The 14,115-nt window shown below is 36.3% G+C and overlaps 1 protein-coding gene across 1 annotated transcript in view; it reads right to left on the bottom strand.

Annotated features, from left to right (window-relative positions):
* Positions 1 to 378: 378 nt before the first annotated feature.
* cerkl (CERK like autophagy regulator) overlaps positions 379 to 14,115 on the bottom strand; it is a 53,623-nt gene continuing 39,886 nt past the window's right edge. The window contains exons 6-13 of the mRNA XM_026271285.1: positions 11,198 to 11,272; positions 7,334 to 7,511; positions 7,035 to 7,091; positions 6,742 to 6,773; positions 5,905 to 6,013; positions 3,990 to 4,086; positions 1,162 to 1,361; positions 379 to 637 (exon numbers count right to left, since the gene is read on the bottom strand). Of these exons, the coding sequence (XP_026127070.1) occupies positions 556 to 637; positions 1,162 to 1,361; positions 3,990 to 4,086; positions 5,905 to 6,013; positions 6,742 to 6,773; positions 7,035 to 7,091; positions 7,334 to 7,511; positions 11,198 to 11,272 (830 nt within the window). The 3' untranslated portion in view covers positions 379 to 555. The remainder of the gene's footprint in view (positions 638 to 1,161; positions 1,362 to 3,989; positions 4,087 to 5,904; positions 6,014 to 6,741; positions 6,774 to 7,034; positions 7,092 to 7,333; positions 7,512 to 11,197; positions 11,273 to 14,115) is intronic.

The raw sequence follows: 14,115 nt of genomic DNA, 5'->3' as shown, positions 1-14,115 counted from the left end.
CCAGATTATAAAACATTTATAAAATTTTTTTTTTACAAATCTCTTTTTGCCCAAATAATTTTACATTTTTTCCCCAAATATTTTTTCTCTGATTTTGCTTGGGCCTGGTCAAAGGAGTGTGCTGGTGCATGAATAAAAAAATAATTAAAGCTGAAAATGTGGGATATAATCTTTAGATTTGGGAAGCCACATCGGATGAGTTGCTTGTCAGGGCTTTTTATATAAAATATACAAAGAGAAAAAAATAAAAAATAAGTCTCTTCTGTTCAGGAAATGGTGTAAAAAATGCAATTATAATTTTTTTTTTTTTATCATTATTTTTAATAAGTTAATGTTTTCATTTTATTTCATGTCTTTAGAAAAAATTACTTTGAAAAAAAAATACTTTGGTTTAAGTTGTTATGCACTGGAATGTACAACAGTACGTGTCATATGTTTTTGCTTTGTCTTAACATATAAATGTTAAAGCTTGGCTCTGGGCAGTTTGTTCTTTCAGTTTCTGGTACTGTAGCTCTACTATCTAGCACAATCTCTCTTTAATGTGGTTGTGTGTGTTCAGATACAGCTGCATTTAACCGGCGCCTCCTCCGCCTCCTCCATGTCTGCTCCAAAAAGTGTGAGAAGCTGCGGGTGAACTCTGGAAAATAAACAGAGCTGTCAGGACATTTAAACATTACAAGGAATTATCTGATATACGCACACGTCCCTCCCTTTTCCCTAGAAGCTCAACACTGTTCTGTTTATTCTTCTGTCACTCTTTCTGCAGCTTTAAGAAGATGAATTGAGATTTTTCTTTTATCAAGTTCTGCTCAAATAATGTTTGCAGTGTCTTTAAACAACACAACCTGTGCTTACACAGGTCACCTGAAGTTCAGCTCCTACAAGTATACAGTGGCTACCTGTACTACTGTTGTGCAAATAAATAGAGATGGGACTTATTCAGTGGTTTGAAAAGGACAATTCTGACGTTTGTAATACTTTTAGGACATTGAATATTTGTCTTTTATGATATTGCTGTATTTGCATCTTGCAAGAGACACTCAAGGTTATGTATCACAGTGTTTTTACTATGGTTATGAGTCAGTTTCTGAGTCAGAAACACATAAAACACAGTCCTCTAATGGATTACTGCTGTACGTTTGTGTCTGACTGAGATTTGACCTGATCAGGAGTTCGGATGGGATCTCCAATAGATCTCCGTCAATGTTCCAGGGGTATGTTCCTTCAGAGGAGATGATGGGCACAGTTTTTGAATCAGACTCCTCGTTCTCCTCTGAGGCGTCATCAGCCCAGCTTCCCTGAGAGCGTGGCCGCAGCTTCACAGCCTTTACGGTTTGTGTCTCAATAAATGAGAATCCAAACTGCAGAGAGATAAAGAACATTCTCTCATTTAATGATTTTGGCAATAACCAAACCTCAAGGAAAAAAAAAAAAAATATATATATATATATATATATATATATATATATATATATCATGTATAAAATATATATTTGACTGTACTGCATTATTTGTATTTATTTTATTAATCTGCATGGTTTATTTTTCTTTAATCGGTTTTATTGGAGGCTGTAGTTTACTTTAGGTCCACAAGGAGGCAGTAATGAACAGCTGATCCTCATCGGCTCACCTCAGTCCTGTGTGTGTGTGTGTGTGTGTGTGTGTGTGTGTGTGTGTGTGTGTGTGTGTGTGTGTGTGAGAGAGAGAGAGAGACCTGGAGTGAACCTGGATACAGAACCAGGCCAGGACTGGTCTTTCAGTCCATCACAACATATGTCCCAATATTCAGATAACCAGGTATGTCCATCAAATTCCTAATTAGATAAATGGCTTAGCAGTCATTATAATTCTTCAGTGCTTTCAGAGGTCTTATGTTAGTACAATTTACCTAGTGTAAATGTGATGTATATTAACCCTAGTGTTTTGGTGGAATAATACTGGCTCTGACCCAAATCTTTACGGCAGTCATGATGTAAAGCTTGACCCAGACAATGTGTATCAACTACAGGAATGTTCCTGTTTAGGGTCTTAGTGGGTGATGAGTTCACATGCAAATTGATTTGACTGTAAATCTCACACAAAAAAACAAAAACAAAAAAACATTCACATTCCACCCCTGAATGACAGAAAATTACATTTTACTGTCATTCAGGGGTGGAATGTGACCTGGACACATGCTGTACAATACATTTCATATAGTTGACATAAATATGATGCAGGGTAACAACTCCATATATGCAGTTATGCCCTAAAATTCAAGATATTTTCACAAAATGCCCCTGTATGGTTTTTGTCTCATATTTTTATACAATAGGCGATATTACATCAGCAGAGAGTGAGAACAATATCAGACGAGTTCTGATTTTGTCCTGAATATCATGAGTTTAAATGTGATTTTATACAACAGTTCAGTAAATAAGTTGATATTGTGTCATATTTTAAAACACAATATTATCTGTTTTTTCTCAGTTTTACAGAGAACATACTACCTTTGAAGACATAGCAGAATTGATGCGCATCTCCGAAGAACACAGTGGTGTTTAGCTTCTGAAATAAATCTGTGCTTTAAACGAATCGCGTGAATCAATGAATCAATGATTCAAAAATTCATTTAAAAAGAGAGCCATTACTTCATTCCTGAATGAATCAGCGTTCAAATGAATGAATGACTCATTAGACATATACCGCCACCTGGTGGCAGATTTTGTTTCTTATTTAGAGTGCCATTTAATAAAAATAAAACACATTAAAGGGATAGTTCACACCCCAAAAAATGTTAATTCTGTCGTCATTCACTCACCCTCATGTCGTTTCAAACCTTTTTTTGTGGAACGTAAGAGAAGGTATTTTTTTGGTTACAAAGCTGTTTTGGTTATCAATTACATTCACTATACGAACAAAAAAATACTGAGATGTTTCTCAAATTATCATTTTTTATGTTTATAGTTTGTTATACAGTTGTAGCCTTAATGTTTATGTGTAATCAATTTTATGTTGAATCAAATAAAATATTTATTTCTAAGGCTACAATTTGTAATGTCTACTTGATTCGATCATTTTAAACAAAAATAACTCTTAACTTTCACAGTAAAATGTATTTTGTGATTAATTTAATTAATTAATCGAAACATCATGTAATTAATTAGATTAAAAAAGTTTTAATCAAGTGATGACATTATATATATATATATATATATATATATATATATATATATATATATATATAATTACTTTTAATTACAATTTTCCATTACCAGAATATATGAAGTTGAAAGTAAATGATGTATTATATTTCAGTGTTTAACCTTTGGGACATTCTCAATGCTGCTGATACACATTAATTTAATAGAATTAAATTTAATTCACGTTTAAATTGTAAAAAAAAAAATACTACCAGGATTTCTAAATATTTAAAATGTAAATAATATATACAATTTTTTCAAAGCATTGAAATAAGAATGTTTGTTTTTATTTTTATTCTCTTCTTTTTTTGCAATAAGTTTTAAAAATAGAATTAATTTGAATACATTTCTAGATACATTTCTTTTTTAAATTTCAATCATATTTAAATAAATGTGTCTTTCTTCATGTAAATGAGCTGAACACACACAACACAAGCTCTTTTAAAGTGGGCAATAAAAGCCCAATAGTACAGCAGAGAACCCCACTCTGTGGCACAATGACATCTCACGCGAGAGTGAAGAGCAGTACCTCCACAGTACACAGATTATTTATAGAATGTGGGTTAACAAACAGCACTAGATTGGATTGCTTAAAAAAAAGAAGAAACAGGCTCTGAAATGGGCTAATCTGTATTAGCCTGAAAAGTGTTTTGTGGGAAGCTGACAATCAGCGACTAATTTGACTTGACAGTATGCTAATTCTGTTTAAGCTGGGGAGGATGTTAACTCCGTTAGCGTGGGCTGGCTTTCCTGCGTGTCTGGCTGATGTGAGTTCAGTAAGTTCCCTCAGTAGGCAGGTGAGCTCACCTGGTTGTTTGTGCTGCTGTATCTCTTCAAGTGCTTGATGAACTCTGACCTGGAGGTGTTTCCGACAGCTATCAGTGCCATACTGCCATTGTCTAACCTGCGCTAGACAGAAAAGGTTATTTGTGTTTATTGTGTTAAGGTGGTACATTTGTTAATAAAATCTTCTGTGCCTGTCGTGTACGGAGAGTCTGTGGTAAGCCAGTTCAACATTATAATAAGCCCACACTCTTTTCATATGGAAATGAGAGTTGTTGATTTAATAAAACCAGTTTCTCTTCTGGTTTACCACAGGTCTATAAATAGATGTAACTCCTACTTGTACTGTTCCATATCTACACGTCACAGGAAAATGTAAATGGGAGCTTCAAGACATAAACAGGTCCTGAGAGAATCTATTATACTATAAATGTTGTCAATCCAATTGGTTTGACCAGTGTCGTCTTTAGCTATGAGGAAGACTCTGATATTTATGTATATTTATTTGTAAATATTTTTTAAATCATTTTTTAATTGATTTCTGTATTATCTTTTTTGAGAGAGAGCAAAAAATTATATATTGTATATATATACGTAAAGTTTTAAAAGTTGATGAAAAATAAAAAGTTGTGTTACTGTATGTATTCGGATAAGATTTTTCCATTTTTCTTGTTTTCTGCATAAGCATCACAAAGTTTTGTGCGATTTCTGCTTAGAACAAGAAAAAAAATTGCGAATGAGGTCAGAATAATTGAAGATATATTTTCAGTAAGCTCGTCTTCATATTTTATGCAATGTCCTTCAAATATATGTATTTTATTGAAAGATTTTTGTAATGGAAAAAAAATTATATCAAATAAAGAAAAGATTTTTTGCAGGGTGAACTCTGTGACCGCATGGACTCCGTCCCCAAATAAAGATGCTGCTTACGAGAAGCTGAGCTTAACTTGTGTCGCTCTGTAAAGACAGGAAGGAGAGACAGATGCTCAGTCCTTAAGTCAGCCCGGTCACTCCCTTTAATCAGAGTAATTATGTGCTGATTAGTCCAGTTAGGTGGCTTTGACCTTACGAGTCTGATTCAAACACTGATTCCAGGATTATGTTGGCCTACTCTGGCCAGCTTCACGCACCAAACACCCATGACACGGACCAGAAAACAGTCAGGAGACTCCGTTAGCCTTGCGTGTTGCTGACACACTGACCTGGTCTCAAGGTTTTACAGTCTACTCTCACATCAGCTTACTTGCTTTTAAGCCGTACAGTCTGAAGGATTGAGGGCAGTGCTTAGTTTGTACATTAAAAGCCAAGATATAAATAAATATAGTAGTCAACATTTAAAATGGATCCAAACCTTGTCCAAAAACCAAAACAATACCTGTTCTTGTTTTAGGACAACTTTGCTTAACTTTTTTTGATCCACTTCAAATGTTGACCTCTGTACATAAACATCGTTCCTACTCTATTGACATTTAACAAAGCTTCCGGGCATTTCACTGAACATAGTGGGACTGATCTGGTTTTGTTTAGTTGCAACGGTCGCTTATAGTGTAGATTCAATAGAACAGATGCATTGATATACTGCCACATCACTGGTGGTGAGTTTCATGCTTTCAACATTGATAATTGATTGGAAATAATTGGAAATGTTTATTGAGAATTAAAGCAGCATATTAGAATGATTTCTGGAGAATCATGTGACACTGAAGACTGGAGGAATATGCTGAAAATTCAGCTTTGCATCATTGGGATAAATTACACTGTAAAATATATTCAAATAGAGAATGTGTTTTAAATGGCAAAAGAAAAAAAAACTTTACTGTATTTCAAATCAAATAAATGCAGGCTCTGTGAGTATTAGAAACTTGGAAGAATATTGTCATGATTACTGCAAAAAGGTTTTCTCCTGAAGGGATTGAGGTGGTGTGGAGGAAGTTCTGACCTGGTGGTTGGGGCCAGGCCCCTGGGGGCCATGGAGCACAGGCAGGGAATAGCCATGATGCTGATATTCAGGTACAGGCCTTGTCTGGTCTGCCAGGATCCATCCTCACCTATCAAAAATAGAGAGAGAGTTTTTCACATGTATATAATACTCTTATGTGCACTTGAATGTCTTTAGTGTCAAAACTTTCATAGAAATAGGAAAGAACGGCAGCTAGCATTAAAGCAGGGGTCCAGCAGCCATCTGGATGATTTTTTCTAAATGGTTAGTTATGATGACGCTTACAAAAATAAATAAATAATAATAAATAAATATATATATATATATATATATATATATATATATATATATATATATATATATATATATATATATAATAAAATATGGTATAATTTGATACATAATGAAATATAATGAATATAATGAAATTATAAAATCCTGTAAAAATTATATTATTATTTAATTGCTAGGCATTATTATCCAGACCACTGCTGAACTAAGATGTAAAACATTTTTGTCACATGGTGCATGTTACTATTCTCAGCGCTGCTAGAGATGGACCATATAGAACCCATCACAATCATTTGTGATAACAGGCTGTGATAACAGGCTATTTTAATCAATCATTTTCAGATTTGTATTGTGTATAAATCTCCAGTATTCTAAAACCTATTCTAAAATTTGAATGCAGCTCAATTCAGCTTTTAATTCAGCCGGTAAACACCCCCTTTGTTTGTCATAGGAGGCCCTTATTATCCAAGAGCATTTGCTGCCCAATGAAGCAGATATCTAGTGGTGCATTATCTTCAGACTATCTTCTAATTTAGATGTACTCACAAATGTCCCCTCCATCTCCATTTCGCTCAGCTCTGTGTAAAAGAATAGATGTTTTTAGTGCACAACCATTAACTGCATCAGGGTAGTAATAGAGTTTCATGGGCTCCTCACAGTGTGGGGCATCCTGCCTTATTAGCATTAGCTGGGTGACCTTCAGCATCTCCAGCATTTTGATTTCTTTCCAGTGGCCAATTAAGCAGGGGTGGTTTATTTAAAATAGCATTCAAATAATTATGCTCAAAATTGGATGGGGATGAGGGGCGAGAAAACCTTAAAAATGCACTTTAACACACTTTGTCTGATCCTCGGCTCCTCTGCTGGTTATAAAGGACAGCTCGCAGTCTTCAGGTCTTCACAGGCATCGTCGGTCGATCGGGGAGGGACACGAGGAGAGAGAACAAACACGTTAGATGGAGTGTTATGATAAGAAGAGGGTGATTCTAAGAGACGCTGCCCATGTGTGCTGTGCCAGGCGTCTCTGACACTAATCCCAGATTTGATAGAGCACCAGCCAGTCCCTTGGAGCCCACCAGATGAGAGACAGCTACAGCTGACAACACAACTGAGAAAGAAAGAAAGAAAGAGCGCTTACTTGAGGTTTGCCAGTGTTTTAATGAGAGCGAACTCGCGGCGCTGGCTGGGTGGCATCCAGCGGTGTCTCTCTGCCAGTGCTAGCGTCCGCCCACCGAAACCAAACATGGCAGAGAAGCCGAACCTCAGCAGGCGACCCATAGAGCTAAAGCTGCACACGTCCACGGGCTGATGATGACCTAGAACAAGCCACGTAATGCAGTCAGTATGCTGAGGTACCAAGGCACTGCCCTAAAACAAGTACAAACCACTAGGAACAATGAACAGTAGAGCCACAGGAGGGGTTAAACACAAACCCATTACAAATGAAGATTATAGTTCTGTTACATATGACCAAATTCGAAAGCAGTATGGCATCTCATAAAGCATTTCGATGAAAAAATAATGGTAAGAGATTGGGTGTTAATTTGAAATACATTGGATTCCATACCAAAAAGTATAAAAATCCAATCAAATTGACCATTCTACCCAAAATTTGACGTTTTTACCCCTATATATGCTCTGTTGATATTCTCAGTCGAGTGTCCTGTGCACTTCATGAGAGGAGCGCTACTTTGCTAGTAAATGAAAGGGGTCACTTATGAGGCATCATTTAAGATGCTGTCTTAAAAGGTAGCTACCTATGTGGTTAGTAGACAGTGAGGATTTGAAACAGGGCCATTGAGAGCATGACAATACCTTATGCAAACGTAAATATGGTAAGATTTTTGAAAGACATAGGCTGCATCAAAAATAACGTAAAAACAGTCATATTGTGAAATAGTATTACCATTTTAAACAACAGTTTTGTATTTTAAATATATTTTAAAATGCATTTTGTTTCTGTGAGGCCAAGATGAATTTTCAGCATCCATTATTCCAGTCTATAGTTCCACGTGATCCTTCAGAAATCATTCTTATACTGTATGCTGATTTGAACTGAAGAACCATTTCTTATTATTATCAATGTTGAAAACAGTTGTGATGCTTGATATTTTTTAGGAAACCCTGATACATTTTTACATTTTTTACAACAAAAAAAATATTTACTGTCACTTTTAATTAATTTATTGTGTCCTTGCTGAACAGAACTATTATTTCTTTCAAAAAAAAAAAAAGTCTTTTTAACGGTAGTGTACAGTAAGTATATGCATGTATTTATGCACGTGTGTATATGTACATATTTAAGTAAAGATTAATGTGCATTCTATAATCAGCAAATTTAATTCTAGTGCATTAGAAACAATAGAGTCATCTATCAAGTGTCAATGTGACATCTCTTGAGTTAATTCATTGCATATGTCGAAATGTGAACAGGAATGACTGGATCTGGTGGCCCATTGGTTAAGTCCAGTCCCCGTCGCCCGGCACATTCCTGACCTCCTTCTGTCTCTCCATGCATACGCTCTCCCCGCTCATGAATTATTCATCCGAAACCTTCCAAATCCCGCCAGTTGGCCTTATTCACATGCGTAAATATTGCTTAATTAGAAATGTACAAGCCCTATATTGGCCCTCCTAAATGGGCATTACGCTCTCATTCCGCCTCGCAGCGACAAAAGCCAGACATTTTGTGTAGTACAGAAAGGGGAAAAACGTGGTTTCATCCAGTTCGCTTAACATAAGATGCCTAATGCCTGCAAGTCAGAATGTCTTCCAAGGAAAAGCTGTCTTTTGTTGAGCGAGTGCCTACACTTAGCTCAGCGGTTCGTACCAAAAGCCACAATGTTTTGATGGAGCAATTAATCACGACGGTACGAGGATGTCTCTCAACGTTCCTGCTGAGATGGCGAGCGTACCGCGGTGCTCAGAGAAGATGCCAATCTCGGCGAACAAAAGAAATTCAGCACTCCTTCTTAAAACTCACACCTCCCTTTAGTCAAAAGCTATGAGTTACAATACCATATGGCTCAATTCTTAGGACTTAATGATGAGATGCATTCTCGCACACGTGGAGGTCAGACTGTGGTTAATCATCCAAGTCTGTAGCCAAGCGAGTACAAAACTGGGCCGCTACGTTTTAGGCAGCACCAGTTCTGAGGGTTTGTCATCCCATTTTGTCACACAATCCAGTTTTGTCCCTTTAAAGGATTTAATCAAACATGCATGATTTTATTTTTTGTCCATACAATCAAAAAACAACATAGAATTCCATAAAGTAGAATTGTTTTTAATATACACAGAAAATCTTCAATATATTTGTGTTGCACAGATGAAATAATGTCAAATATTTGGAACAAGATTAGGATAAATTATCTTTTTTGGGTTAACTGTCTTGGGTTAACTTGGATATCTTATAAGTCTTAGAATATAGTGCATGAGTCATATGTATTGTCATTGTATTAAAAAGGACTATGTGAATATTCTCTCAAATCTCCTTTTGTCTTTTACAGATGTAAATATGCATATATCATTCTGGAATGATGTAAGGGTGAGTAAATAATAACAGAATTTTCAGAATTTGTGTCTTCACACAAAGCTATAATATGACTTTAAATGACTTCGAATATATTGTGCATGTGTCATGTGGACCACTGTTTTGGTGCTTTTTAAATTGCTTTGTACATTTTGAACTCTGATTGTCATTTTATGGAAAAGACCTGTGAAAATTCACTGACAATTCTTCTTTTGTCTTCTACAGAAGAAAATAACTGCATACATCATTCTGTAATGATATGAGAGTGAGTAAATGACAGGGTTTTCATATTTGGGTGAACTATCATCCTGTTCTTCACCCAAAGCTTTAGATGAGTCATTTGGACTAATTTTATATTTCTTGCTTTTTATGCTGTTTTTGTACATTTTGAAGTTTGATTGTCATTGTATGGAAAATAACAATATGAAGGTTCCCTAAAATGCTCTCTTTGTCTTCTCCAGAAGTGTTCTGGAACAACGTGAGCGTGAGTAAATAATGACAGGATTTTCATTTTTGGGTGAACCATCCCTTTAACGCAACAAGGAACTTCATATGAAGCCTGTGATTGGAAAACAAAATATCACCAGATAATCATTTCTCAATAATCCACAAAGAAAAAAACAATACAGTGACAACAACAAACAGACAAAAAAAAAAAAACTCATTAACTCACACACAACTGATTCTGTAATTCTGTTGTGCAGTTCTGATTGTGTTCATCCCTGTCGTAATTCAGCTGTAAAGCAAAAATTTTGCCAGTACGTGTTCTTTTTCCTTTTCAGTTTTTCTTTTTTTGGAGGATGCGAGCTTAGCTTGTGCATGTAATCCCCTGACACAAGCCAAATCCGCTTGTCTGTTAAGCTAAGCCCAGGAGAGCTTGCACAGTCGACACAATGGCCCAGACATATTGGTGCTAACTTCAGAAACGCCTCGCAGAAAGACAGACAGACAGGAACACGCAGCACTAAAGCCAAAGCGAACACTGCCAGCCAGAAGTAACACTTCCAACGCCGGCCCACAGCAACGTCAAAGAAACTCAGTGTTTGTGGCGAGACCGTATGGGTGATTGACGACAGACGTATCTCCACCTCTCCCGGGACGTCTATCGTTCCATGGGACCTGTTAACCATGATCTCCAAAGCTAGAGAGGCAGAGCCCGTCCGGGGGGTTTGTCTTCTCTCGGCCCCCATAATAACAGTCTGTGCACTCTAATTAAACAACAGATTACAGAGAGCCACCGCATGCGCCGCCATTATGATACACCGAAAAGAGGGAGAGAGACTTCCAGTCGGTGAAAATGAAACCGTCGCCCCTTCACACATAACTCAAGTAAATACGAATCCCATATAAGTATTATTATCATGTATATGTGTGCTCCATTAAGTCCCATGGTTCCTCGAGGCCTTACTGAGAATGACTAGAAGATCATGCATGAAGTAAAGAAAGAAACTCCAAATTAAAAAAACATACCCATGATGATGTGTAATGCAGCAGTCACAGCGCGTCTTATTCCATGCACGGAGCAGGCCACCACATCAGTAGAACCTATAGAGCGATAATAAACACATTTTAACACCGTTTAATAGTGATTAAGCCCCAAAACACACTAAAAGAACCAACGTGATAGTACCAAAAACTGGCATATGGCATATGGCATATATATTTTGGTCTGCTTGTTCTACAGAGCTATGTTTTAGAAGACTTGGAATATAGCACAAGTCTTATATTTGGAGCCTGATTCGTGGTAAGAAAATAACATGAGTTAAGATTCATCAGTATTTCTCTTGTGTGCCACAGACACAGCACTCAGATTTGGATTTGCTTTTAGGGTAAACTGTTCCTTTAAATGGACTTGTGCATTTCATAAACAAGCAAGCTTTCTGTGTGGATAAATTCTGTTCTCCGCACAGGTGATTTTATGATAAAGCTTTTCCTCGTTAGACACACACTGATGCTGATGCTATGAGACCGTCTGAATGCTGTGGCATATGGTCCCATGATGTTTGCTATAGTGTGTATCCCTGCACAGACACTGTTTACTCTCCGTGAGTGATGAGATTCCATTAAGAATGGCTACAGAAACGTGAAAAAATGTAGCTTTGCTTTATTATAGTAGACTCTCTCCTCTGCATATCAATGTTCTCCAGCACCTGCTACAGGGGACAGAATGGGAACCTGTCCATTCAATTTCTGTTCGACCAATCACGGCTCACTTAAAGTCCTTAACAATCTATGGCCTTTATACTTTCTAATTGCGGTCTTCTTTGTTTAGCATGTTTTTTTTCAGAGCATATCAATATTAAAAGATGGATTTCAGCCGATTTTTTAGTTATTTCTATTAAATTGATACACTATGCACTAAAACCAAGTGCATGCTTATGAGTCTGTAGTGATGCTGTTGTGACATACTGTACTGCAAAGAAATACTTGTCCACAAACATCATAGCACAAGAAGTTATGGGCAATATTATTATATTATATTATATTATATTATATTATATTATATTATATTATATTATATTATATTATATTATATTATATTATTAGTCAAATATGAAATTTGTAAGTACACATATTTTTACAAATTTACTTAATTTATGCTGCCTTTAATCTTAAAAAACTTGTCGACCAATGATTGTAAAACCCCACCAAAAATCAAAAGTCAGAAAATGTTATATTATATTATATTATGATCCTAAAAATGCAACTATTTTTGAATATATTTACCCTTTTGAATTTAGTATATAAACGTTTAATGTATGCTGCCTTTGTGTCCAAACAGTCGATAATTGTATTACAGTGTATATTAAAATGAAAATATGTTATCCATTATAATCATAATATTGTACACAAGACTTGATTTGTCAATTTCACAATGTTGTTTCAACAAATGCTATAGAAAATGCACTATATTCCAAGTCTTCTGAATGTGATATGAGACTTTGTGCAATTATCAGTGAAAAACGTCCAAATTTGGTCTGTTTGTCACACAGAGTTATCATATGGCCTCATAAGGCTTGGAATATAGCACAGTATTTAAATAATAATAATAATCTGTTCTCTGGACAGGTGATTTTTAGATAAAGCTTTCTCATTAGACAAATGCTGATGCTACGAGATCATCTGAATACTGTGCAACATATTTGTTTTTAAGGTTAAACGGGAGATAAAGGCATTACGGTCTTAATATTCACCCATTAGGAATATCAGGAAAGTTTGCAATATTATTGTCAATGTCCTGTGATTTGGGACACACTAAATCTCGTCTGGCACACTGTTTAGATTGTATTTGAGTTGGGACGCAGTATTGATTTAAAAACAGCAGCAGCTTCACCCATCTAATGAGTGAGGTAAAGTTAATCATTACAGGATGAGGACTTTGTTAAAGGGCATTAATTTAAGTTAATATCGCCTTGTGCCAATTAAGGCAGTTTACCTTGCTGGCAGCTTGCGAAGGGAGAACAGGTGTGTGTATTTGTACTGATTACTACCAGAGACAAACAGCAGAGAGAGGCTTGTCCTTGTCGGGTGAGTAGGCATTTCCTTTCATGCAGTTATCTGGCCAGTGTGTTTGCTCAGATCAACAGGGTATGAAAGCAAATGTCTGTAAATGAGAACAGGACGGAGGTGTTGGATGAAACCGTTCCCTCCCTTTCTGCCGAATGAGACGGCCAGGCCTACAGTGCTGGACACACACTCACTCACACTCCAACTGAATTTGGCTGCAAGTACATGTGCCTCTTCCCACCTACCAGGTCACTGGTAATGTAACCCTCCCTCACAAACACATCCATGATGCTTCCGGGCCTCTCTGGGAGTTTCCATATGTTGTGATGATTTCAACACAAAAGCCCAGCTCTGAGACTCGGTAAAGATAACAGCTTCTGACGGACTGACTTCCAAAACCGTGAACTGCTGTGCTGTCTACTAACTACTAGGGATGGACATTTTTAGTCATTTCGTTTACATGAGTACTTGGTAGATGAGTACATCCTGTATGTATCATACATGGCATTGTTTCACAAGTCACTTTTTTGGAAGCATTTTGTATATTTATTATTCTATGTCCCATTAAAACATAAGGCAAGACTTGCTGCCAAACTCAATAAAACTGAGTATCTCTGAGCTTTCTGCAGAATAGATATTTGCCCCATATTAAATTAAACTATTGGAGCATGGCTATCAATGTTAATTATTAATGTTTTTGAGTTTAGTGGTAATTGATTATGTGCACAGTAGGCCCTTCAGTGGATACCATTCAAATGCTATTTAAGTATCGTGATGTTTTCATGAAAGTTAATCACATTTTTATTTTATTTTATTCATGCCACCTTTAAAGAAGTGCATATTATTACAGTGTCTGTAAGAATGAAAACTAATATATATAT

This window comes from Carassius auratus, chromosome 9, assembly GCF_003368295.1.
Source record: "Carassius auratus strain Wakin chromosome 9, ASM336829v1, whole genome shotgun sequence".
Lineage (NCBI taxonomy): Eukaryota > Metazoa > Chordata > Actinopteri > Cypriniformes > Cyprinidae > Carassius > Carassius auratus.
This window is presented reverse-complemented; position numbering and strand designations above follow the sequence as displayed.